At 46.8% G+C, this 26,457-nt stretch overlaps 10 protein-coding genes across 10 annotated transcripts; 7 read left to right on the plus strand and 3 right to left on the minus strand.

Annotated features, from left to right (window-relative positions):
- Window positions 1-5,204: 5,204 nt before the first annotated feature.
- Window positions 5,205-10,671, plus strand: N7471_010440 (uncharacterized protein; the record flags this gene model as incomplete). Its single annotated transcript, XM_057283159.1, has 3 exons — window positions 5,205-6,793; window positions 6,848-9,297; window positions 9,677-10,671. 3 exons carry the CDS (start codon window positions 5,205-5,207, stop codon window positions 10,669-10,671), a joined length of 5,034 nt encoding a protein of 1,677 aa, XP_057132138.1.
- A 103-nt stretch (window positions 10,672-10,774) lies between these two features.
- Window positions 10,775-11,125, plus strand: N7471_010441 (uncharacterized protein; the record flags this gene model as incomplete). The annotated part of the gene is made up of 1 exon (XM_057283160.1): window positions 10,775-11,125. One exon carries the CDS (start codon window positions 10,775-10,777, stop codon window positions 11,123-11,125), a length of 351 nt encoding a protein of 116 aa, XP_057132139.1.
- Window positions 11,126-13,050: 1,925 nt separating this feature from the next.
- N7471_010442 (ATP-binding protein) lies at window positions 13,051-13,935 on the plus strand (the record flags this gene model as incomplete). Its single annotated transcript, XM_057283161.1, has 2 exons — window positions 13,051-13,748; window positions 13,803-13,935. The coding sequence occupies 2 exons, from the start codon at window positions 13,051-13,053 to the stop codon at window positions 13,933-13,935; spliced, it is 831 nt and encodes a 276-aa protein (XP_057132140.1).
- A 1,664-nt stretch (window positions 13,936-15,599) lies between these two features.
- N7471_010443 (uncharacterized protein) lies at window positions 15,600-15,986 on the minus strand (the record flags this gene model as incomplete). The annotated part of the gene is made up of 1 exon (XM_057283162.1): window positions 15,600-15,986. The coding sequence occupies one exon, from the start codon at window positions 15,984-15,986 to the stop codon at window positions 15,600-15,602; it is 387 nt and encodes a 128-aa protein (XP_057132141.1).
- A 912-nt stretch (window positions 15,987-16,898) lies between these two features.
- N7471_010444 (uncharacterized protein) lies at window positions 16,899-17,259 on the plus strand (the record flags this gene model as incomplete). The annotated part of the gene is made up of 2 exons (XM_057283163.1): window positions 16,899-17,196; window positions 17,225-17,259. 2 exons carry the CDS (start codon window positions 16,899-16,901, stop codon window positions 17,257-17,259), a joined length of 333 nt encoding a protein of 110 aa, XP_057132142.1.
- A 1,073-nt stretch (window positions 17,260-18,332) lies between these two features.
- On the plus strand, window positions 18,333-18,593 carry N7471_010445 (uncharacterized protein; the record flags this gene model as incomplete). Its single annotated transcript, XM_057283164.1, has 1 exon — window positions 18,333-18,593. One exon carries the CDS (start codon window positions 18,333-18,335, stop codon window positions 18,591-18,593), a length of 261 nt encoding a protein of 86 aa, XP_057132143.1.
- Window positions 18,594-19,146: 553 nt separating this feature from the next.
- On the plus strand, window positions 19,147-20,205 carry N7471_010446 (ankyrin repeat domain-containing protein; the record flags this gene model as incomplete). The annotated part of the gene is made up of 1 exon (XM_057283165.1): window positions 19,147-20,205. The coding sequence occupies one exon, from the start codon at window positions 19,147-19,149 to the stop codon at window positions 20,203-20,205; it is 1,059 nt and encodes a 352-aa protein (XP_057132144.1).
- A 238-nt stretch (window positions 20,206-20,443) lies between these two features.
- N7471_010447 (uncharacterized protein) lies at window positions 20,444-21,607 on the plus strand (the record flags this gene model as incomplete). Its single annotated transcript, XM_057283166.1, has 1 exon — window positions 20,444-21,607. One exon carries the CDS (start codon window positions 20,444-20,446, stop codon window positions 21,605-21,607), a length of 1,164 nt encoding a protein of 387 aa, XP_057132145.1.
- Window positions 21,608-23,730: 2,123 nt separating this feature from the next.
- N7471_010448 (uncharacterized protein) lies at window positions 23,731-23,925 on the minus strand (the record flags this gene model as incomplete). Its single annotated transcript, XM_057283167.1, has 1 exon — window positions 23,731-23,925. The coding sequence occupies one exon, from the start codon at window positions 23,923-23,925 to the stop codon at window positions 23,731-23,733; it is 195 nt and encodes a 64-aa protein (XP_057132146.1).
- Window positions 23,926-25,237: 1,312 nt separating this feature from the next.
- N7471_010449 (uncharacterized protein) lies at window positions 25,238-25,471 on the minus strand (the record flags this gene model as incomplete). The annotated part of the gene is made up of 2 exons (XM_057283168.1): window positions 25,238-25,377; window positions 25,429-25,471. 2 exons carry the CDS (start codon window positions 25,469-25,471, stop codon window positions 25,238-25,240), a joined length of 183 nt encoding a protein of 60 aa, XP_057132147.1.
- Window positions 25,472-26,457: the final 986 nt, after the last annotated feature.

Genomic DNA, 26,457 nt, shown 5'->3' on the forward strand with positions numbered 1-26,457 from the left:
ATCTCACGTAGCCGAAATACTCAGCGAGTGGTTGAAGTTGCTTTTGTGCCATGATGACAATCTCACACATTGTTTGTTTGCCTACGAAAACCGGCATTCATAATTTGTTTCACAGCTGCAAGTCTGTTTCGCAAAACAAGAAAACATGTCAAGCATAGAAAGAGGAGTCGGACCTTTTGCGCGTGTAAGGCATTTTTAATAATCTTTGAAGATATATCAGGGTATAAAGTCACGGGCTCATGCGGAGGTTCAGATCCTCGAGTCCTTCTACTGGAACTGTATAATTATTGCACCTCCCTTTCAATTTCGAGTGATCTTGAGGTCGTCCACCTAGATTCGATCTAGGGACACGACTACGTCCAAGACACCACGCTGTATATGATGGTCATGGTCAATCGCACGCCTGCTTGGTACCTCGAGAGTGATGAGTATCAACACACCAGATCCCTCTGTCATGTTGAGTAAGCTGCGAAAGGCCACTCCCTTTATACAATTGGTGTGGATTCGAATTTTGCCATATACTGAAATTGGGAAAGGTAAGATTCGCCATAGGAGCACCGCACTGCCGTGTGCAATACATTCACAAATCTACAAGAAGTAAAATCACGGCTTTCAACTTCGGTGCAATTTTGTTCGACTGGATAGACAAGTGTCGTGCCTCCGATTTGTCACGACCTCTGGTTCGTGAATCAGGCTTCGGTGGCTACTTCTGCTACCTGAAATTTCATTATAGAAATGGGAAGGTGAACACTGTCCACTGTTTAAAGCTAGTTGTAGCAGTCGAGCTGAGTTGCATTACCAGTGACAAGGGATATCAACCGCGTCACCATCAGAAAACAGACATTTGTAAGAGCCCATCTTGCACGCCACGGAACCAAATCTGGCCATTTCCTATCATCTTCTACTACTCGGCCTATATAGGGTTTTCCTACAATTTCCACAGCCGTTCCTTGCGGCTGATCTCGACCTCCATCTCCTGCGGATCCTGTTAGGATAGGCCGTGGGCACACACGGTGCCGTCGGGGCTGGATAGAACCCCTAAATCCCCATGCCAACCTCTGCTAGACAACCGGAACATCTGACGTCGATGGGCAGTGGTCACGGGCTGCTCTATGATTCTTCATCCGTAAATCATGTTGCGATATGCGACGTATGTGCCGCCTATAAATCAGCAATGTGCCCGATTCACTCCTCGGCACCTATCCCACACTCATCATTGGCGTCGTCCTGGGCTTTAGGAGTGCGGTCGTTCTTGTGCAAATTGTTAGGTAACTGGCTGCATTACCGTATAAACTGCCGGCTGGTACCAATCACAATGTCTCGGTAAAAGGTTAAATTGGTCAGCAACGGCAGAGCCGAGGTCGTCATGTCTAGATCGTGACAGAAGCAAAGGTTTCCCAAAGAAACTACTGTGGGCATGCCAGGTTACCAATTTATATCCTCACTGCCTTCACGTGGGATGATGTGCGCTGAGAGTAACGGGCCAGAGCCGGATGTTGATCACGTGTATCACGTGAAGGCTTGTATACTTTATGTGCTTACTTTTCCTTAAGCTTTCGACAGACTTTGCATATGCTACAGTAAACGAGCGGCGTATGTAAACGAGTGGTGTACCAAAAATAACCCCAACCCGTTGAATTTAAATGCATTTATCTCAACCAAAACGCTATTAAATTAATTCAACTAATTTGTCTATCTCGACATGTTTCTCTTCTATGTCCTGGCACCCTGGCAACCTGCATATTCCGAACCCCCCGGCGGAGGAGGAGAAGAAGGGGGGGGGGGGGGGGGAGCGGGGCTTTGTACGTAGTTGCAAACCCAAACCCGATACTCCAGGACAAACTTTGGCATCGTGATCAGCGTTAGTCTCCAGACATTTGTCACTCCTACACATGAGCACGAAGCAATGAATGCTTCTTTAAAGCAATGGATAGATGATCCCTCCAACACATTATTCAGGACTTAGGTGCAAATAGCAAGGATGCTGAATTAGGTCGCCGAATGTAAGCTAATTGAAATTATGGCCATGATCTACATGTGAATAAAATATCAACTCATCAGAGCCCCTTGGACTCCGGCTTGGCATTCAGCAACTTAGGACTGAAAGCGACAGCATACATCTTGAGAAATTTAATGGCGAACTTGGCGTGAGCCGAAGGCAGCAGGCAGCAACATTTCATTAATTATTAATTGGTACTCCATCCCTCCTGCTGTTCTGTTCAACATTATCAACCGTTACCAACTCTTTCGCTGACGTCTAATTACGATTCTAACCGCCTGACATGCTTCTGTGGTTTCATTCAGACGTTCACTACTACGCTTTCTTGATGAAGTCATGCATGGATATGTATTCACCATTCTGTCAGTATAAATCCCTTGGAAGATCAGATTCATCACATACCATTTCGTGTATTTGGTCTAAAATGGTCGGGTATGGCTTGTGTCTTTTTTTAATATCTCAGATGACTAATCCATCTTTATCATACCTAGTCACCTATACATACAGAAGTCGGTTTTCAATTTGCATATGGCCTCGTTACTCCTATGTTACGATTCGTAATGGACTTACCACCTGGCCTTGCTACCAGTCACCACCATGGCGCAGTCTCCGGCCAGTTGTTGTTAGTCGGGAATAGGACTTTTCCCCCAAAATTTCCTTTCACCAGCTCAAAACCATCTCTGGCAAGGAAGTTGAACCCTACTGAAATGGTTGCGCCTTCAAGTGTGAAATGTGATCATAGGCGAAAGACTTTGAAAATTTACAGACTATTGTATAATTCCAAAGTAGCATTTTTATTTATATATTACTATTGAATTAGAATCGCTGATGTCGAAATGGAGGACGTTTCTTGCTTGTGCTTGAAATTTATTTTTTTCCCCTTTTTTTGAAGGGCAGTCGTAGATAAACAAACCCAGCCCCTAGAGCATACAAATAATCAGCCATATGAGTGAGTCTATTTCAAATCACTGGTTTTCTATCTTTTTCTTTTCCTTTTTTTCTTTTTTTTCCCCCTCTCAAGTTTGATAAATTTCTCATAAAGTCAAAAATAAAAATAAAAATAATCCCTAGAACATAGAACTCTATATTAAGTGTACGCAAAGATCATAAACGCTTCACATAGTATCAGACACCCCTGTGGCCCATATTTTGAAAGCGACTCTAATAAAACGGGTTTTTTTCGAAGCCCCATTGCCTAGAAAATCAATGACCGGATAACTACCCTATGGAATTACTTAATATTTATGCAATATTTATGGACAACGAACATATCTTATTACCAGCCCGTACTCAAACCATTCAGGAAAGTTTAGTCACTGCTCTTGACTAGAATAGCTTTATCACATTCTACTTACTGGCGAAGAATATATAAAGGGGACTTTAATTAATGACGAACTGAGGGAGTGGTCAAATACCACTAGGACCCTTTGGGACAGGCTTATTCATCGTTCACCCAATTCCCCCTAGTATTTGTACGGTATTCCGGGCACATTCGGAAGTACGGTGTTGTAACATGTCAAAACAAGCTAAAATTGTATGGACTAGTATGCATTCAGGACGAATGAGATCAAGCGGAACCAATTCAGGATAAATAGAATGATTGATTAATTAGAAAATATGCGGTCAAGGGCAGGTTGAAATACCCTCGGAACGTGACCATACTCGGTGGTTATTATACCGAGATTGCCATTTGAAATAGTTTACCATACAAAACAAAAGGAAATGTGGGTTCCTTGGTAACCAATCGCTTGCTAGTGGTAAGATACCACTCCATGCTCTGACATAACACGCCGAAGCTTATTTGTATAGTCCCCTGAGATCGTTCAACCGATCTTAAGACCTACAATCAATCACCTGATTCTATGGGACATGTTCAGTACTAGCCAGTACACCAATTCCTCATCCTGACAATTAACAATATAGTCAGGATTCCGTCAGACTTGGTATTTAATGTAATATTGCTTGCACAAAAATACGTAAACATGGCGATCACACACTGAAAGAACTGTGTCGATTAGACTGCGCCAAAACCCGCAGACCCGCAAACCCGAAAAAACCCAACCCGCAAATGGGTTGGGTTTCGGGTAGACTTTTATAACCCGCAATGGGTTTCGGGTTATGTTGGGTAACCCATACCCGGTCCTTGCCAAGTAACCCCACCGGATGTAGTACGTACCTTTTTACGGCATGCCCTGAAACGAACGAAGTGAGAGAATGCCCTGAAACGAACGAAGTGAGAGAAAGGGATTCTCCGCCCGCGGGAATACCCCTGTTTCCAAAAACTTAATTTTTTGGGCTGTTGTTAGCCAAATTCTGGCTTCTAATTCGCTATTCTGTTCCACTGCTCGCCTCTGATTCGCTACTTTCTCTTTTCTTCTCATTCCACGCCCTCTTCTGATTGCTGTTCGAGCAATGTTCAGTTCGGTTTAGCGTTGGCGGTTTTCATCCTTAACCATTGGCTCTTTCTACTATAACCCTAACAACTGACTCTCCAACCCTGGTATCCGTGCCCTGTGCTTCCTATTCATTCGTTATATCCTCATGCTTATTACGTGCATGGTTTTGCTACGCACTTCTATAAGATGTTCATCTGGTTGGTTAAATGACTCTGGCGTGTCCTGACACACCGCTTCTTATTACCTATACTCTTGTGTCTGAAAATTTACTGCTTCTACCCATTAAAGTCTTCAGGACCATTTGCAACTATCTATTGCCTACTTTATGTTCTTGACGTGCTTGCCTGCTATACGTATGGATATAACGGAGATATGTAAAGACATTCTTATTTGATATGTCTTCCTTTGGGAACCAATCCAGGCATGGCATTCGACTACTTCCGGAATTCTTTCTCCCCACCATCTCAACTTTCCCCTTCAGGTTGCCGGCCTACTCTTGTACAACCCGTTTCCCCGCCTCCTACATGCGTTCCGGCCACCCCATCAGTCTCACGTTCATGTCCTTTCCCTCCTCCCTCGTACGATTCACCAAGTTGTCGCAATGATGCCCTTGTAGTTACTGGTTTTTCGCCGACTCCGGCGCTACCATCTCAATTAGCCCGGCCCTATCCTCACTTCCCTCCCCCTTCTTATATTACCCCGTCGAGCGTCCACTCCACCTTGGTCGAACCTGGCATCCCCTCTGCAATACTGCAGCCAACTATCCCGGTATCCCTGTCTGGAATCACCTCCGCCATCCGCTCCGAACCATGTACCCCTACAGGCAACGTGTTTCGTCACGTCCTCGCCTTCTTGCTCCAAGACCGACCCTGGATATGATTACGAGACCCTGTCTCCCCACAGTCTCGGAAGCAGGCGATCGGCTTGTTCCCAATCCAACTACAGTTGCAATAGATCCGTTAGTTCGGAATCCAGCCTCACAGTCCCACTATATGCCAGGGGCTTCCACCAATGAATTCCCAGAAACGGATTCCCACGCCCGTCGATCAATTCCCTACCTGCCTGGCTCGCTTCAATCCGCCGTCCCGACGAAAAGGTCGGGTCCGTCTCAAATGCTTCCACAGCCTAAAAGACACATGCGGGACACCGATACTGACTCTGTCTATATCATCGATAAGGCTCTAAACTTGCTGCGTGAGGATCTTGAATCGAGACATTCGGCCTCTGCGACTTTTCCACCGGTGCTGACTGAAGCTCAAATAAGAGCCTCCATTGCCCAATATCAGGAATCTATAGAAAATGCCTCAAAGCAAGGTGTGTGCTCATCCTGTGGGAGGTTTGTGCCGGTTTCGGAGATTGTAGAGATGGAGGACAGTGACCCTTTGCTTGAGCCGCTAGCTGCCCACCTTGACTACTGTGGCAAACATGACGACGAGTGGGATATATGTTTGACCTGCCTCAAGTCTCTATCCCAACATTCTGTGCCGAGATTTTCTGCTTTGAACCGTGTGAACATGACAATGTGTCAAAACCATCCGTCGGCGCTTGAAGGCCTCACCCCAGTCGAGGAGTGTCTTATTGCTAGGAGTCATCCCCTCGGAATAATTTTGAAGTTGCGCCCTGGCGGCCACACGTCACCGGTATCCTATCGTGCTCTGCGCGGCCACTTCATCGTCATCCCGCAGGACCCGGAGCCACTTCTTGAAATTCTTCCAAGCCCAGCATTAATGTTGCATGATGTGATTAGGGTATTTTGGTTGGGAAAACAGCCCACCACCTACGCGGATTTATCTCCATTTTTGCTGGTACGAAGGCATAGGGTACTTACGGCTCTCCAATATCTAACACGACATAATCATGTTTATTACAATGTTACCGTCAACCATCAAATGATCGACACATGGGATGACGACTTCATTCCAGCCGAACTTCAAGAGAATATCATTTCCGTGGATCTGCCAGATAGCCTGGAACGAGAGGGCTACTCGGTTCATTTGGATGCTGGTAACCACGAAAATGATTTCCAGGCTGCACAAGATACTGACCTGGAGATGGGTATCAATGCGCCACTGGTGACTGGGTCTGTCTCCACTGATATTAACGGTGAACGACAGAGCCCCGAGAGGCGCCTCTTGAAAGCCTTGTTGGACATAGTTTCGAACCCTCCCGCATCATCCATCCAACATACGCTTACACATGGCCAGCAGCAAATACCTAGCCTTTCATACAGAATTCGGGGCCAGGCAACCCTTGTAGACCATTGGCATGATGCAGCGTACTTTACTGGAGCCTTTCTAACTTTGTTTCCGCTGGGCATCGGAGGTCATCTGGACGAACGCTCATTGGACGTCTCTTTATCTTCTTTTGCGGAGTGGGCACTGAAGCACCACAGCAGGAGGTATGAGTTACTGACTGCTACTGATTTGTGAGCCTCCGTCGCTGACTAGAGCAGATTCGCGCGCCACAAAACTTTCATGTATCTGATATACGACGTGCTCCAGATTCGAAAATCTTCACTCGCGAATAAATTGGTTCTTCAACGTCGGCACTGGTCATCAACCACTGGCGATATTTCTTCTCTCACAGAGGATCGCCTTCGTGATGCGCTGCGCGATCTAGAGAACCATCATGAAATCAAAGATCCAGCGATTTCCCGTCTGCTACATGTTATGAAAGCAATTGCCATGTGGGTCCCTGGATCTTTCGCTCAAAAATTGAAAATGCGCTCTGAAATCCGAGGTCTCATCGTCCGTTTTGGTATGCCTGCTTTTTGGATTACCATCAACCCCTCGGATTTACGAAGTCCACTTGTCATCATCTTGGCTGGTGTTGAGTATTCCGACGATATCTTGTCGGCCTCGAATTCCGCTATTCGAGATGCGACCGCCACGTCCAACCCAGTGGCGGTTGCCTCATTTTTCCATAATGTCTGTACCGCTGTTTTGGAAGGATTGTTCGCCAGCGGGCGCGATCGCACTGGAATCCTCGGCGATGTTTCAAACCATTATGGCGTGGTTGAGACCAATGGCAGGGGGATGTTGCATTTACACGCAATGGTGTGGCTCAAAGGCAACCTCTCATTTGCTAATCTGCGAAGCCGCGTCCTCGCCGACGCTGACTTTGCTATGCGCGTACTCCATTACCTCGAAAGTGTCATCATCCAGAGCGTAGATGAGAGTACTCCCGTTGACCCGGAAGTCAATCTTGCGCCAATGTGCCCCTCGGCTTCCGACCCAGAGTCGGATCATGATTTCCACCTCAGACTATTCAATGATAGCAACCTTGTTGCTCGGTCTAAACAATTGCGCTCCAATTGGCACTTCGCCACGTGCTTCAAATACCGCCCGACAGACCGGTCTAAAAGCACGTGTCGCTTTGGGATGCCCCGTGAAATCGTTCCATCGTCCAAGATCGACGATCTTGGGGTGATTCACTTAGCTCGGAATCATCCCTGGATAAACCCGTGGAATCCCACCATTGCCAGCTGTCTCCGTTCAAATCATGATATCTCTTGGATCCCGACCGTCTCAAAATCGTTGGCTTTAGTATACTACATCACCAACTACGCCACTAAAGACGACGTGTCTCCATGGCAGATGATAGCGAAAGGAGCACTCTTGAAGCAAGCGATCGAAAAGGAAAAAACCGCTGACCCACCAACCGCCAGTGATCTGCGGCTTCGGGAAAGGAATATGGATAATTTCGCCCTCCGTTGCTTCAATAGTCTGGCGCACGACCGGGAAGTGAGCGGTGTTCAGGTCGCCAGTACGCTGCTCCATCTTCCTAACTACTACACTGTCAACGCCAATTTCGTCCGTGTCAACCTGTGGTGGCTTAGGCAGTACGTACGTGATCTTCGACGTGGGTCCAGTACAGACGCTGATGATTCCGCTGGAACTGCCGACGAGCCCTGTACATTCCAAGCTGGGGATACAGCTCCAGTGAGTTTGTTCGACAATTATAAATGGCGTGGGGCCGACCTTGCCGCCTTCTCATTCTTTGAGTACTGCATGCTGGTTCAAATAGGAAGCAAGCGAAGGAATCATCCCGATCACTTTGACTTTCACCCGCGCCACCCAAGACGTAGTGCCTGTGTCCAGCATGTCGCCCGCTCATCGTCCCAGATAGCCACCGTCGCATTCAGTGGGCAACTCACACAGTACCAAACGGCGGAAGACTCCATTCGCGGAGGGCATCCGATGACCGATGCCATTGCGAATGATCTCGCGGAGATACTTCTCGGTCTTTTTGTTCCCTGGGACAAACTACGCGATAGGTGTCTTTGTGAACCTCCCGAAACCAATATCTTGTCTCACATCTGGTCGTCGGTCAAACCCACGCTTGCGCCACATATCCAAGAATTTGCCGCTAATATCGAGCTTCTCAGGAAATCCAAGGAAGACTGCCAGATAGAGGCTAGATTACGACACTCTATGAACAACCCCGCCGAGCTGTTCGACCGCCATGTTGATCACATGGATTCGGCCGACCTTGAGCGCATAGACGCACAGGATAACGATTGTTTCGTAACTCCTGAGGATGAGAGGTTCACGGCGGAGACTTTGATTGCCGCCTATAATACTGTGAGCACGACCTGGGGCCGTGATTGTTTTATGGCTGCGAAGAGAACAGCAATCCTGGCAACTTTCTGCCGAGCACACAACTCCGCACGGATAAACCCGCTTCCTTCCAGTACTCATTCTCTCCGATCAGATCACTCCTTGGATTTAAAATTTGTCCCACCCACGGTCCTACGGGACTGGGAAAGCCACCTAACCAACCATAAGAAACCCTTTCAGGACGGCGGCCCGTCTGAACCTGCTACCGCTCAACTGCATGAATTTGATTTAGCAGATGAAGACGGCGTGCTGCAACCCGTATTGACCAACGCAAGCATGTCTGGTGAAACTCCAGCACGGCTTGCTCTCCTCGGAAATCCAACGCCAGATTCTGTGCTGACGCTGGTCGCCACGGATATCCCACTGAATAGGAAGCAATCGCTCGTGGTGCGGAAGTTACTGTTGTTGTTCAGAGGTATAAATTGACTTGTTATTTCAGAGGGATACATGAGCCTATATATACAACAATTTAGCCAGGTTGATTTCCAATCAACTTGGTCGTCTGTATAGACACTTCGGAGCTAATTCCGACGGTGCGGCTTGGTTCCTGATCTGCACCAGCCTCATATCACAACAGTTACTAACTGAAATTATCATGTGGGCTGATCATTCATGTGATCCATCAAGGCGCAAGCAACTTCTCCTCTGCATTACGGGCGAAGGTGGCACGGGTAAGACCCAGATACCTAAGGCCATCGAAGCCGCTCTGGATATTCTTGGTCGGAAACACGAGATCATCCTGACCGCCCCCACGGGGGCTGCAGCAGACAATTTAGGAGGTAACACCTATCATACTTCTCTTGGCATCAATCTTTCCTATAACGCAGCCATCAGCACCCGCGTTAGAAGGCTATGGGCGCAAAAGACTATCTTGGTTATTGACGAAATGAGCATGGTGGATTTGAGAATGCTAAGCGTGATCAACAATCAATGCAAAGTCGCTCGGTCACTGCCAAGATCCTCTCCCGACCTTTTTGGTGGCCTTCCCATCGTGATTCTTATGGGCGATTTCTTCCAGTTCCCTCCTGTTCGCGGCCCACCACTGTGGAAAAAACCAAGATATGGAGTTGATGAGGACGCCGCCGGCCGGCTGGTCTGGCATAGATTTGAACACGTCATCATTCTCGATGAGCAAATGAGACAATCCGAAGATCCTTCGTTTCATGAGTTCTTGACACGCATGAGGCGAGCAGCATTGACCGAGGACGATGTTACCCGCCTGAATTCCAAATCCATCCCCTCACTTGTAGATCCAACCTCGGAGGATGCCACTGTCATTGTCAAATTAAACGCCATGCGACACTCGATCAACCGGATCCGTATCGAGAATTTTGCTCAAAGAAGATCTCAGCGGATTTATGTCTTTGCCGCGATTCACTCCCGGACTAAGTCAACTGCCCCCGTAAACCTTCGACTTCAAGCTCATGACTTGTTGCTCCAGCCAGATCACAGTGCCCAGGTCCCATTTCCAGGTCTTCTTCTTTATACGAGAGATATGCCAACCGTCATGCTCACTAACGCCTGCACCCCTCTTGGCCAGGTCAACGGTGCCACGGGCACCGCAGGGGGAGTTGTTTTGGATCCAACTGGAAAGTTTCTGTTCCACATATGGGATCCTAAAGCATCACTAATGTACTTTCACAGCCGAATTGTTTGATTTGGATGACCTTTACACGCTCTGTACAAGACCGCCTGCCTCCGTGATATTCAAACCGGATCGAATTTTGCAAACGCATTTTGACCGTCTTCCACCTTCAACCATGCCGATCTTCCCAATAGAACGTTCTATCACCGTGAAAGGCCTGTCTGTGAGAAGGAAGCAGATCCCAATCTGCCCCGCTTTCTGTCTCACCGATTACAAAGTGCAAGGCTCGACTCTCTCTGCCGCGATCCTAGACCTAAAAAACGGCACAGCCCGACGAGGACAAGATTCTCACCGGAAGTACTGCTCCCTTTACGTTCAACTTTCCAGGCTGCAGTCTTTCCATGGTCTCCATTTACTCGAGAAGATTAGTTTTGATGATCTCCGCTTCTCTCCCGATCCCGACCTTATCGTGGAAATGGATAGACTGCGTGCTTTAGAAGCCAAAACACTTGCGGCTTGGGCGTGAGGTGTCTGATCCGGCCCCTTTGCCTCTCATGCCTCATGCATGTATTGCCACGTCCTGCAGATCATTATCCACTAATGCCACGTCGTTTCAGGGCTTACAGCGTGCCGTGGCGCGCGTCTTCCAGTAGTCAACACGGATGTACGTGTGCGCGAGACGTTGCAAAAATAGGTGGCTTAACTACGTATGGGCTGTTTTTCCACGCACGTCGCTCATTCGCTCTTCCTGCCTCCTGGTACCTGCATTATTGTCGCTTTTTTCGGATTAGATCGTCTTGGCTTAGGGTTGTAGGGTTCTGTCCGCATATTTATGCACGTTAAGCAACTATGATTGCTTCGTCTTCTGCACCTTGTCCTTCGTTTTATTGCAACGCTGTGCTGTTTACTACCACTACGATTCCCAGTGAGTATGTTATCTCTTGTATTTGTCCCTCGTCTCGCTTTTGTGTCCTAGTTTCGAAATCTTATCTAACCGGCCTTGCTATGACTGTGGGCGATAACTATATAACTATTGTCGGGTGTTCGCTGCGTATGCGGTGTGAAGCTGTGTTGTCTTTGAATTCGTCTTGTTCTTCTTGTTATGACTCTTAGGTTCCGCTTCTTGCTCGACTTAGCGTTATACGCTGTCTAGACTGCAGACTATAGGTCTAAAAGGACAAACGTTGTGCAGCACCCTACCAAACTCCTCTCTCAATAACCAGCTTTACTCTGAACCCATTAAAACAAATGCACTAGACACGGCAGACAAATCAAGGCCTTATCACAGGATACCTCTCCCACTCTAGAGAAGTGCTCTCAAAAACTAAGAGCAACTTTAGCGGCTGATATACTCGCATAATCAAAATATAGCAACTGAATAGCAAGTTTGTTTGATTGCCTGGCTCGATATCGTGGCTCTTAGTCATATGATCTTTCCTCTCCTTTCCAATCCTTCGTTTCAGGGCCGAAGCGCGCAACGCGCGCGTCTTCCAGTAAATATTGGAATATCAATATTCCGATGCCTACCTTGAATGGGACTAGCGCCTCTTGGCGTTAAGGGAGGAGAAATACTAAGAGTGTAGGTGGTGACACCAATTTCCGGAAGTACTGTACCAAATACAGTTCCTGAGATTGTCAATTCTTAGTGGCCATTAGTGGCCAATGGAGAAGTCAAAATTCGTGACGTGATATTTTGTGCAGGATGCGATTGGCGTGTACCTGTCACCTGATATTCGGGTACGAAATACCCTGTATCGGCTAGGTATTGCAACATAGTTCTTGACAGTAAGCTTACCAATCCGTTTTCTCACCCCCTTTCTCATAGAGAACTTTGCCTACTTTAATGGCCGCATAAATCCGGGTCCTTCGCAAAAAGAATTTTTTTGCCCAGCCAAGGTTCTTGACTTCTTTTCCGTCTCTTGCTCCCAGGAGAACTGTGGCACAACACAACTATGACCTATGACTCGTACTCAGTCAGATGCGGTAGAACTGCTCTCACGTGGTGGGAGTGCCATCCGCTCTACCATTGGATTACTCTCACAGCAACGGGGCCGGAAAGCCCTAGTTTCTAAACTAGAATCTATTGAGAATGTTTTGAAGTTGATTCTTTCGGCATGAAAATCATCAGTCATTGAGAGGAAAGCCCAGGAGGATATCATTACAAAGGGACTTGGAAATATTATCCCAAGGTTGGAGAGCAAACTAGTCGAAAGCAACACCAAAGGATACATACGAACTTTGTCGCAAAGATTGCAAGATACCTTTTTAGGTGGCCCAAATTCATGGGAAAGCCTGATAGAAAGCCTAAAAGGAGACGCTTTCGCTGTGTTACGTTCCTCAGAACAGGACATTGCGCTCAAAGCATCTGAGCTTGACGCTGGCATGGATAGAAAGAAAGAGCTCAGTTTGTGGCTTCCATGTCCTGAAGACCCCGCCATCTTTTGGCAAGCAATGAATCAACGCTACATCCCAACGGGACTGTGGTTTATTGAGAGCACACAATTTGGCGATTGGTTGACAAAGACCGATTCCTTTCTTTTGGTTCATGGACCCCAAGGATGCGGGAAATCTTTCCTTTGTGGTACGGCTCTCGAATATGTGGCAAAGCAACACAGATGTGGACAAAGTTCTGTAGGAATTGGAATTGCCTCTTTCTTCTTCGATGACAACCTACCGCAGGAGTCAAAGCAAGATGATACCGATATGCTACGTTCGCTGCTCTGGAATCTTTCTGACCAGTTGCGTGACAACCACGAGCACCTACATAAACTTGTCGATCATCGTCAAGAATTGTCAAGTGATTCACTTCGCGATTTGCTTCTTCAAATCCTGGGAAAATTCTCTCAGGCTTTCATTCTGATAGACGGCTTGGATAAAAGCCTCTCAGGTACTGAAGTGTTAAAGACCATCGACGGGATACGGAAATCGGGCCTACCTGTTCATCTTCTAGTCACAAGTCCTGATGATCCCGACATAAAGCAATCCATACAGGCCGACTCGAATGAGGTTGTCACTATGAGCAATGACGGAGTTCTGCACGACATTTCTAACAAGGTTACCCATGAACTTATCACTCACGTTATGCTAAAGACTTACTACGGTGAACATGAGAATACTCACTCTGCCATAACAGAACGTGCCAAATATGGGTAAGTGCTTCTCGCGAATATTATTGACAAAGTACTGATGGTTATGATTTCTAGGTTCCGCCATGCGATGGACCTGGTTGATATTCTGAAAGAGGCCTACAGTATGGCGCAGCTGAATAGCTTGCGAGCACGCATGTCCCTATGGCCTTCCGCCCCAGATGCTGCACGCAAGGAAAATCTTGCTTAAAACGGGGAAATAGAGACAACAGGTGTTGGGTACTTTTGATCCTCCCTATATGCATGTACGGTTAGAATACAATAGTCACCCAGCTAAGCCTTTCCGTTCAGTTGAAGCTTCGCAATATATGCCAACATCCAAGTCCAAACTGCGACTATATCTCAATATCCAACGGACATCTAACTAGACCTAGCATTCTATTTTGTTGGCCCCCTCTTCATTGCGATCGGATGGATATCCGAGCTAAACTCGGGCCTGGGCATAGATAGGTTAATGAATAATATTCAGCGGAAAACCATCAGCACCCGGGACCAAATGGCGGTTTCGACATGACAAACTTCGACGGCAACCTCGCTGACTGGCCAGGCGAACGCTGGGTCTTGACGCATGCATCTACCTTGGCTAATTGTGCTTCCAAAGTGAGGGCCAATCTGAAGTGGGCATTATTGCGATGGCTCCATATCTTCCGGGTATACATTCATAGCCGAGATGCTATGCATGCCGTGTCCTGTGATACGTTTTTGCCTTAGGTCGGATTGTAGCATGGACGTGTCTAAGTATGACGTTCTTAAGGGATGTGCGCGGGAGGTGCTCTCTGAGCTGCCCTTTCACGGGTCATTCTTAGCCTACACATTAACGAATATTACAGTTCAAGAAATGGTGGCAAAGCTTTTAAATTTTGGCATGTTTCGTCTGTAGTCGCTTCCACTTTTTAGAATTAGCATCCTGCAAATTCACTATATTCTTATTCGCGCGTAGAAATGGAAGGGACGGACGACTTGCTTCCAATAATCGATCTTCTATTTCTCGCGGCATTTGCATATGAATTAGAGGTACTAGCTTCTTTGATTCAGCTTTAGCAGGGAAACTTCTTGACATAAAAATGTATTGCATTCATTATACTCATTCTCAAGCCAGTTTCACTTGTACCACACCACACTGATGAAGAGATTTCTCGTTTTGACTTATCTTAAGTAAGCTCGCAAGCTTTAGCATAGTTGTTATGTCTTGAGACACGCTTCTCATGATGCTAAGTTTCGAGCCCGAGAAGACATTTCTGCCATAGAAGAATATCCAGGCATCCTCCCTCGTTGAGACCCTTATCATCTTTCCCATCAAACCAGCCATTCTAAATATGGTCTATCCAATAGACACACGCGTGTTTTGCAGCTGCTAATGGATTCGGACTGAGTTGTCTGATGTTTCCGATAGGAAATCCAGGAAAATTAATGTCAAAAACATCGCGTCGAAGTGTTTTGAACATGGCTTGTAGAGAGCGTGAGAAAATTGTATCGTGTCCAGCCTGGCAATGCAGGGCTCACTTTACGATTATTCCTAGGCACCAAATAGGGTAGAAAAATGCCAAACTTCTTCAAGTGACTCCACCAGCCACCAAGCGAATAAAGCCGTGCTTTGCGGAGCCCTTTGACCCGCGCAGCTCTTGTATCTTGGTTCTTGTCCGAATCGCTGTCGCTGTCAGACAGAGCACTGCTACCATCCGAATCGGGACTAGACACTGCGTCGTAGGTTCATCGATTTCCATTTAAAAAAGGGCGCGACTCATCTGAGACGATTTTCTTTCTCTGTCTGATTTCCAAAAGGGTGGTGATCACCACCAAGACAAGCAGTAAAAGACGAATGGCTGAAATTACAATTTGCTTGGCTGGCTTCCACTAGCTCGCTTCGTGGAACAAATCGAGCGCAAGAAGTGGAATCTCAAAATCGGCAGTATCCACTGGCGTTCCGACCAACTCGTATTTGGAACGATGGTTTCGTCGCAGCCAGACTGCAGACCACACTGCGGCTAGGGAGGTCATATGCACGAGGAATGACTGAGATCGGTCAAAGTTATTGATAGTAGCCCTCAGAATTGTCTGAGTGGTGTATGTGAGCACAATCATGGCCGTTAGGGAACTTTGAAGTGGAGTTCGGCGCTCGGGGCGATATTTCCTCCTCTTTTGGTGTGGACTGCCGCGGGATAGGAAGCAGGCCACATTGTATAAAGCGGCTACCAAAGTGCAGCTGTAATACAGAGACTGAGATGCCGGCTGCGTGGCCATGGTGAACGAGAGATGGAGTGTGGCGGGTGAAACTTATACTCTGCAGGGCGTTGCTACTTATAGTCATATCCTATCACCAACCCAAAGCAAATAGTTAGTTAGGTTCAAAGCCATAGGCATGATCATCAGCAGTAACTAGCAGAGATTACAAAGAAAAAGCTTTATTGTGACGAACTCTCCGAAAAGCACAAGGTTTTTTCAGCAGCGCAACTGCAAGATGCATAGTATGATTATTGACAGAGTGCCTGTTCGATTCAAGATCTTCTTGTTTGCTGGGTTTGGGTCGAACCTCCCAACTTACTGCTGTCCAGGCTTCTAAGAAAGTTCTACAGTAGATGTCCTCGTATCTTCTATACAGGTATTTCAAGATAGAGGGATTTTTAGCCTGGTTAGCTGTCGAAATGGGATATGGCCTCCCTAGGCCCTAAACAAGAATCTTGGTTTTTGTTGTGGTGGTCTAGTGATAAAATAGGCAGTATTATTTCCCACATTTGCTACAAACCGGATTATTTGCACCTAACTCGTATATGGATTAGCGTTTCATGTGATTGGAGACATGGAAGGCGAAAGCGGTCGCCACTGTAAGGTAACACGAGCAGAACAAGCCAATCTTACATATCTATTGTTCACTAAAAACGCAGCAAGTCGTAATGGGCTATGCCCAATCGAAAGGGCCATGAGTCTATCGTGTAACGGTGGGGCCATATTCCCAAATCTCGGATATTTGGGTTTAATGAGCAGCTCTGTTAAGAGTATGTCAAATCGGTCCACCTGAAAATAGGAAGCAAATCGCTCATTTTTAGGGTTCACGTACCTAATTTTGATCTGTAATTGGGCCTGCTTTTATTATGCTCGCGTCACCCGTGGTTAATTTCACTAAGTACAACCTACTACAAAGGGTCTCGTTCAAAGATGTTGCGCAAACTTGCGGGTCGATTGGTTTTCCTGACACCGAAGAAAGGCGACACATGCACCAACGTAGACACTTCTCGAGCACAAGGTTTGCTAGGAATGGCCCATGATCATGATCGGTCATGTGGGTCTCCTGGCAAGACATCGAATGATCTCAACGAGACCATCGGTCCAGGGAAATCACCCAAGGTGAACGCGCGGAAACTCAATGCGATCAAACGCCAGGCCCGACGCCTTGATAATTGGGGTCTGCTTATTGGACTTTTCCCACTGTGTGTCTTGCTTCTCTCTTTCCACCGTTTGTATCTTGCTAACGATACCTATAGCATTGGTGATGTCGTCAACACTATCCTTGCGATGAAACTGCTACGTGATTGTAGAATGTTACACCCGAGACTCCCTAAGTCGTTGTACAAGAAAATGGTGGCCAATATAGCCATGAGCCTTATCATTGGATCTTTTCCCTTTTGTGGGGCAATTATTGACCGGTGCTGCGTTCGATGCAACAAACGCAATGCTTTCATTCTTCAGTCCTTTTTACTTTCTGAACTAGCTAGAGAACAAGTTATGCAGAAGTAGGCTAGGAGGCGAAGGGTCTTTTCATTGATATGATGAAATATGAAGGCCCAGTCTAAGTGATAATTTGAGGGGGGCTTATTCCTTACAGTACCAGAATGCACTATCCTTATGACCCTACTCAGCACCCTGTTAGGCCTTTCAACTACAGCTTCCTCTTACGTTACGCTTGTTAACCCCTTTTTGGTTTAAAATACGGACAGTGTGGCTACTAGGCCCTTTAGGGATTTTATGTTCTAAAGAAAGGAATAAGTATGGATGGATGGATAATTTTATTTATCCTGCCTGACCCTGGCTTTTAGTTGATTATAGACCACTATGTACCCACTAGACTGGGTGCGGATTCGTATTTTGGTCTAGTGGTGAAACTAACTATTTTGGCGATATACAGGCTCCCACAATTAGATATATATCTGTACAGAGCGGGGCACGCTAAAACAGAAAAAGGCTGACCTTGGTCAAGTATCCTTATAATATGGTACAATGTATATGTATCGTGTAAACGTACTTGCTTGGAACTTTCGTGAGAGCAGTGATGATTGCTGATTCGTGAGGGGACCGGGTACTTGCTGACTATTTGGCGCCGTCCGCTTGAACTACATGAGGTACTTATGCAGAGACTATGTTGCGATGAGTGGCAGGCGCGGGGACCCATCATCTGAATATATTGATATAGACTGCGCCGATTTTCGACACGTCCTGGACTACTTCAGCACATATTTTGATGAAACTATCCGCGAAACACCTAGTGGCGGCTCTGTTAGGGCTGTTCAAATTAGCTGTCACCTTGAGTAGAAGCTCAAGAGCTATGAACAGTTTCAATCGGTGGTTGTCGATCGTGATTTCCCAAGCACTACGATGGTTTCGGGCCTGTCCATGGCACCTGAAGATCCGATGTGGATATGCAAGATCAATCCTGACGAACTGAAGGATGGAATCACGCTACTGGATGAACTACCAGAGGATGCTTGGCGAAACCTCCATCCTGAAATTCTAGCCATTGATATAGATGCAGAATTTGACAGTTGGGGCATGTCTAGTAGCTCCCCTTGGCGCTTCGGTGGGAGTATCATAGTCATGCGGAGATATGGGAAGGATCTGGATGCTGAATGGGTATAGCACATATGCGCTTATTATCTCAAGGTTCTTTAACCGCTCTTTGCAAGGGCACTGTCTGGAGAGATATCACGCGAAGATGTCCTGGCGGAGGTTACACGTGAGAAGATAATGGCATGGATATCGGTAGTGATGCCAGGAGGGTTTATGAATCTCGGGCCACAACGTGGATTTGTTAAGAGCATGTGATTTCGAAGATGGTAAGTGACAAAACAGAATTGCTATAGTTCCAATTGATGGAAAAATCGCTTACAGTAGCAACCAGTTTCGCCTTCCATGGTGGACAACACAGAGGAGCTTTCTCAAACCCTAAACCTCAGAAGCCGTCACACGGCGAAACGGTATAATATCGCATTTACTATTTGTTTTTCGGTGGCCCACTCGCTGGTGAAATACGTTAGTCACTTCTTTATCTACTGTCCACCTTCCCGGTCGCATCATCTCAAATTTGTCCAAGGTACCAGCGCCTACCACAAACCCAATCCTCACTTTGTTCACAACGATTTGAGTTCATTTTCCGCTCAGCCTGACTTACCTATTTTATAGTTGGCGTACCATGTCTCTCCTCCGCCTGCCCTCGGAATTAATCCAAATGATAGGCTCATTCCTAGAAGCAGAAAGAGACCTATACACATTATGTCAAACTAGCAAACGACTCTACATGGAACTTATTCAACATCTCTATCGCCTGAACTCTCAAAATTCAAGCTCGGCACTGGTATGGGCTGCCATACGCGGAAATGAGGGTACAGCTCAAAGGTCAATACAAGAAAAGGCGGAAATCAGATTCACGGATTATAGTGGCCGGGGACCAATATTCTGGGCCACAGAGAATGGCTATGAGGTGGTAGTGAGATTACTCCTTAAGGCTGGACAGGTAGACGTGGACGTAAAGGATGAGCATCATCGAACACCATTATTCTGGGCCTCATCGAATGGCCATGTTAAAGTGGTGGAGCTATTTCTTGAGACTGGGAAGGTGGATGTGAACTCAAAGGACTGTGTGGGTCGGACGCCGCTGTCCTGGGCTGCAGAAAATGGCCGTGAGGCGGTCGTGGGATCACTCCTTGAGACTGAACAGGTGGACGTGGAGTCAAAGGACTCCACGGGATGGACGGCATTATCCTGGGCCGCGCGACGCGGTCATAAGGCAGTGGTGCAGTTGTTACTCAAAACTGAGAAGGTGGATGTGAACTCAAAGGACTGTGTGGGTCGGACGCCGCTGTCCTGGGCTGCAGAAAATGGCCGTGAGTCGGTCGTGGGAGTACTCCTTGAGACTGAACAGGTGGACGTGGAGTCAAAGGACTCCACGGGATGGACGGCATTATCCCGGGCCGTGCGACGCGGTCATGAGGCAGTGGTGCGGTTGTTACTCAAAACTAAGAAGGTGGACGTGAACTCAAGGGACTGTGAGGGTCAGACACCGTTTTCCTGGGCCGCGAGAAGTGGTCAGGAGGCGGTAATGCAATTGCTCCTTGAAACTGGAGAGGTGGACGTGGAGTCAAAGGACGATGAGGGCAGAACGCCATTATTCTGGTTGTTGAGATGTAAGTGTAGCATATATCGCATTTCCTATGGTGTTTCGGCTGCGCAGCTCGCATATGGGAATAAGTGATTCCTAGCAAGGCCGATTGGAAACTTTATATTTGAGCCTTGTCTATCGCCTATCACCTTGAAACCAAATTGACCCAGGAAGACAAAGCTCTCTGCAATGAAGCAGCTGCGAGATATAGAATATAGAATAGCGAAGTCGATACCGTTGCTTAGATTCCAGGAGCTGGTATTATTACAGGTATGGACAAAACGTGTCAGGTTTCCAGTGTCATGTGATTAGGGTTTGAAAGAGTTCCGACATGGAAGGCGATATTGGGCGCTACTGTATTCCAAAGATTCGGATACCGGTCGCTACTGTAATTAACGACAGCATCGGTAGTGTTCCGATTCAGAACCATGGGGATGACCACGAGAAGCCAGCGGGTGGGGCTGAACCCCAGCTTCCAAACCCCCCAACCCGTCGCACATCTCCCACCCCCGAAGCCGCAAACCCCACAATCTCACCCGAATACCCCAACGTTGAGGACTTTTCTCTCGCCGAGGATGATTCTCATAATGAGGACGATTCTCACGTCGAGGATGATTCTCACGATGAGGATTACTTTCTCGTCTCAATCACCTACGATTACTCCACCATCACAGCCCGAGCTCGTTCGTTCAAAGGAATAGTGCTTGCTGGGGCCCCTCCGCTCCAACTGGCCCAGAATGGCTTCTATTACCGACCTTCAAGAGTCAGCAATGTGGCATGCTGTTTTGCCTGCCAATCGACCAAGCACTTATCCACCTTCCAATGCACCCCGTTCGAGGAAGTGCAACAGCTACACGAGGAAGACTGCATATGGCAGATAATCTCGTGCGATTTGAAACACCACCTCGGAACTCACAACAAACCCCCCTCCTCAACCACCGCATTCTCCTCCCCTAAACGGTCAACTCCTACCGCCGATTCCAGTACACAAACTACAGACGACTCCAGTACAAAGAACACCAACCTGGACTGCCGTTCCAATCCGCTACCCGCCATAATAGACCCAGAGCTTCAACAGCCTCCAACAGCCCAATCTCCCCAGCTTCATCAAACGATACCGTCCATCACTTCCTCGCCCCAAAACCAACAAACAACCTATGCGTCCGTCCTCCAGCGACCTGTCACATCCATACCGCAACCGACTCCTCCAGTGCAAGAACCTTTTCTTCCCGCCAACCCCATACTCACAATTGATGATCTTCACCTCCGTTTTCACAATAAACCGTCACCGTTCCAGCTCGAGAATAAGACAAGCCAACGCTCAAGCAAACGAACTCGGAACAAAACCGCATCTGTCACACAATCACTGTCCAGATTCTTAGCCTCTGCTTTGCCCGCGTTCTCGCGGTTCCTAACAGAGATGCAGCCAAAATCGGACGCTTGTTGTCCGTCTCACTCGTATATTTCTCACAGCCGCGCCATGAGGGCAGCCTAATACCGCAAACGGCAGAAAGGCCACGACAGGCCTTACCAGGTGAGGCTCAAAGTTCACCGTTCAGGAAGTTTTGGAACAATCTCATTGGAACACACAATCATGTATTTACACAATAGTGGTAGCCTGTATATCGCTTAATTGCGAGAGGTCAGGGTAAATGATATCATCCATCCATACTGTATTACAAATGGTAGTTCGGCTATTACAAAAGTAGGGAAATTAAAAAGCCTAAATTAAGTCTACATAATCATTCACACAATTAGTTCCATAATGGCACCTTGTATAACTGTCTCTTGCAGAGCTATTATGCGGTGAATGGACGTACCGCATGCCACAACACACCAATCACTATCTAAGTGTCACCAATTGTGGAACAACCCGGAGATACCGATAAAGCAGATAATTACTGTATATCTTTATCCAAATCATAGATATTGCGTCCTGTTGCGAGGCCATTCGTGGTTTTCTTTGATCTTTCGAACTATGCCTATCCTCGGCATAAGGCGCAGGCTATTGGAAATGATTCTCAGGATAGTACGCTGGCTGTAGAGAGCAGCATATGCGTCTGCGGATCATGTCATCGACAACTTCGTGCTTTGAAGAGCCTAGGTTGGGCTCCATCCATCCTAGTGTGACCACTCGTGATTGATTGTCAAGACCTGCCGACGACAGCTTCTAAAGTGGGGTATCGAGGAGTCAGCTGTATTGAATTACAAGTCAATACACCTCACTACATTTCCAGATTACTTTGCGTAAGAAACGATACAGACCCCACTGAATACATTGTGGATACAACTCCTCAATAGCCTCGCCCTCGACTTGCTTGTCGCGTCGTTGACAGGGATACCACGGAAGAACTCTGAATAGAGACTAGACTGTCTTGGCAATAAGGGTTTGAAAAAGAATCAAAGAGTGTAAATGGTGAAACCAGTTTCAGGAGGTACTGTAGATGGACAACATTTCCAATCTAGTTACAAATTTTTGCCAACTCCCTTTTGCATTGCCTGGGGTTCACTTCTTGTTACACTTCATTTATATTTAGCTGTATTTGTTTTTAGTTCTTATCATGAGTGATTAGGTTTCATCTCTGCTATCTTGTGGAGCGCCTTGTTTAATAAAGCAAAACAGGACGTATCTGTATTGCCTTACTCGAGCCACTCCCTGAAAACCACATCCAGAGCTGGCCTAGCTACCATACCATCATCCCACTGTTCCATGAGATACGCCGGCAATACACCCCGCCCCGCAACTCAAACTTCACTACCAATTTCCCGAACGACGTCAAACTTCCCCAAGCTCCTCGCAAACGCCACTAATCTCCTTAAGGGTGCAGCAAGCCCGGTCAAAACCACTTGATTTTCTTCGTCCCATGTTTTGATAGCATCTCTCGTATCTATAATCTTGACTGAGCCGAAGACTCCAAACTTGTGATGTGCTAACATAAAGGTCGGCATTTGAGCTGCCCACAATTGTGCAACGCTTCTGCTACAGTAACAACATCCTTCTTCTTGATACTTCACCGGGCCGTGTTGCATTGAATATCACGTATTCCTCACATAAGGTAGTCTAGGTCGCAAGAAATTTAATCAATTGTAATATGGCTGATTAGTGAAGTGCGTACAAAAGATATAGATTTATTGGTAGTAAAACCACCATTTGTCGGGGCGCTGAAATTCCATTGTTCCTAAGTCGTTAGAAACGAAGATTTTGGAGTACTGGTCTTGCTGGAGTGATCACTCTGCTTCTAGCCTTCAACTCATATTTTATCTCTTAAGCGTACAGCCTTCTAGTGAGAGTATCGGCATTTGCTCCGTAACGTCAAGGGCATCGGTCTCCCTGCCAGGCTTAGATAAGAATTGATCGACTATCAATCTCATTACGTGACGTCTGAAAGCCTGAATACCGAGAGGTCTGAAGCCTCTATCCAAAGCTTCTCTTATCAGTTCACACCAAATTGCAGCGTATGATTCTTTCCAATCTTCAATGAAAGCTTTGGCCTGGGCCATCGTTCTAAATCTTTTATGACATGAACCCGGCTCCTCGGTGACTTGTTCCTCAGCAGCCTTTTTGCCACTTGACTTGGTTAGCTTTATGGTTCTTGGTCGTCCGGACTTTAGTAACACCTACTGGTAAAAAGGGTAAATCCCAGGATTTGCCCCATTCGCAACCGCATAGAATCCATTCCCACCCAGAGGTGTTGTTTCTCCTGCTCCGCTCTTGAGGACCTCCTGTGCGTCGCTTGCACCCACGCTTTCCATGTAGGTGCCTGCTTCTTGAAGTGTATAACAGCTTTTACTTTGTGACCGACATCCGGTCATGATGCGAGGATGCGCATCTCCCCTATCATTTCGGTTAGATCAACCTCTATTCTCTCACCAAGATGTGGGGAAATGACCAAGATGAAAATATTGTCAGCTCTTCGACACGACCCGTGAAGATAGCGTAGTCTTCTTTTAGTTTGTTTATGTTTCGGCATCGCTCAGGCTCCTCAGGATGAAACTAGTTTGCAAAATCTTTTCGGGCGCGAGCGATTCCAAGAGAGGAATAGGATTCTCGCAAAAATCTCTTGGGTTACAGTATTAATACCCCAGTCATCTAACTTGATTTAGATGGGCCAGCAGTTTGTATGTAATGCAAGACAAAGTTTGCAGACTGTGTGACTCGGCCACGTGTATATTCCTGTCAGAGCTATTGCACAGGATCTTTTGGAATTGGATCAGCGCCCTCGGAAAAGAGCGCAAGCCTGGCTGAAAACTTTACAATGGAACCAGGTCACGAAATACAACAATAATCTGTTCAGCTCTTAGATCACTTATGTTCCCCATCTGTTTAGTGATGCGTCATGAGACTTCCACGAACACATGTCAAGTCCGGACTAGCTACAGTCGGGATAGCGTCATCCGAGACAGACTTTAAGAAATAACCGAGGAGTTTGAACGCATCTCTCTAACAGAAGTCCCAGTTGGGCCAAACGCACGAGCCGTTTGTCCCTAGCCGCAATTTAGTCCTTTTCAATCTTGAAGTCGGAAACAAGATAATAATCCATGTAATTTACGCCGAAAATGAAAGATTCAGAAACGATCCCGCAATTCTCTTTAAACTATCATACCTAGTCGACAGCAAAGTTCTTTTGCAGCCAAATGTCCAGCGATCTTTTTTTGTCGCCCAATTCCCGATCCATGTAAGGCTCCAAAATGCATGGTCACTTTAAACTGCGGAGGATCTAAATCAAGCTTTGAAACCGTACGCTCAACTTTTTTGCCGTCTGATTGTCCTTTTTCAAACAACGCGGAGGTGTATTTGGGTAGATCTTTTTCATCGTTTATATTGGATTGTAGGCTCGCTTCGCTTATCGGATTACTCCATTGGGACTGCGGCTGTGAGTGTTCGGTGAATGGGTCCAGCGTATCTGGCCGAGTTTCTGTGAGGTGTCCGCAACGAAGTAGGTTGTAAATCATAGCATTCGCCTTCTCTGGTAGCGAGCTGTAAGCAAAGCCGAGGACTTGAAAGATGGCTGTCTTTGGATCCCTTTTCTGATCGTAGAAGGGAAGGCCAGGCACTGTTGTCACGTATTGCAATCCTGAAAGATAGTCATATGACCTAACGAAATGGCTAGTATCTTCCTGTTTTTCAGTGAGCATCGCCAGAATATTTATTTCCAGGTTGAAGGATAGGCCAACTAACCAGCAACTCATGGGGTCTGCTGGACCGAGCTAGGGCTAGGGTGACATTTGCGTGGAACACCGCTTCTCCCACGAGCTGGTCTGAGACTGTATTAGAGAGCCAAATATCTTGAAATGTAATCATAGCAAAACACTCACAGCTCCGAACATCAAGGTAGCTTGACGATTGGGAAGTGGCCATAGTGATATACTCTAAGTCAGCAAGCAAGCAACTGAAATAGCTTTGAGTCTAGAGAGATGAAGCGGGGTAGACGTGGTTTCAGCACTTTAATGAAAGAATTAAGAACGAAGTAACTATTGTTTGTACCTCCAGAGCGTTGGGTTGGGCTTTACTCGTGAAGTATGCGTTATCTCGAGGCCCGAACGTCGTCAAAAAAAAAAAATGAAAAATAAAAATCCAGTTAGCGGCTACTATGAGTCTTTTTCGCACCGACATATTCAGAAAATCGATACGTATGATGTACTTTGGCTGCTCAAAAGTTCACTGTGTTCCCGAAAGACTCTGACGAATGGCGAGAAGAACATGATTCACGCAGATCAATTTGCAATAGGCGCCATGAATTGGTAACTCCAAATATCCAACCAATCAAAGGGTTTCCACAGAGAGAACGCTTATCTTGATGTTCGAGACTGAAAAAGATGCAAGAGAATGAGCGGTGAAAGAGGGACAAACATGTGGGCCAACTCCATTGGTCATTCTCGAAGCTCTAGGCAGTTGACCAGCAGATTTTTCAAGACTCGCGTGGGGCTTTCCCATAGAAAGAAGAATGAATCGAAGTTACGCAAGCAATTCGTGCAGGCATGAATCAGCCAAAAAGCCAGTTCTCGAGTCTTCCTCCAGTAAAAAGCTTTCCAATCTTACCCTGCGCTGTCTTCTTATGCATTCGTATCAATAGCCATGGACATCACATTTTCTGACCAAGATGAGGACGACGGTAGGAGCCCAAATACTCTTCTTGATCTATTGACAGAACCAATCTTTCATCTTCCCCAACTTGGAACAAGTGATCTCCTGATGGTTCCCAGCGCGACGGGTTGTGCCACACCCCCTGCAGACACCTCATTCGAAGCCTTTCAACAATAAATGTCAATCGCGACTTTACGGATGCAGCTATCTTGAATCGATCAGGATGGCTTTAGATCCCGATACTCGCCTGGAAACCTTTC

Source organism: Penicillium samsonianum, assembly GCF_028829775.1.
Source record: "Penicillium samsonianum strain IBT 33392 chromosome Unknown utg000006l_segment0_segment0, whole genome shotgun sequence".
NCBI lineage: Eukaryota > Fungi > Ascomycota > Eurotiomycetes > Eurotiales > Aspergillaceae > Penicillium > Penicillium samsonianum.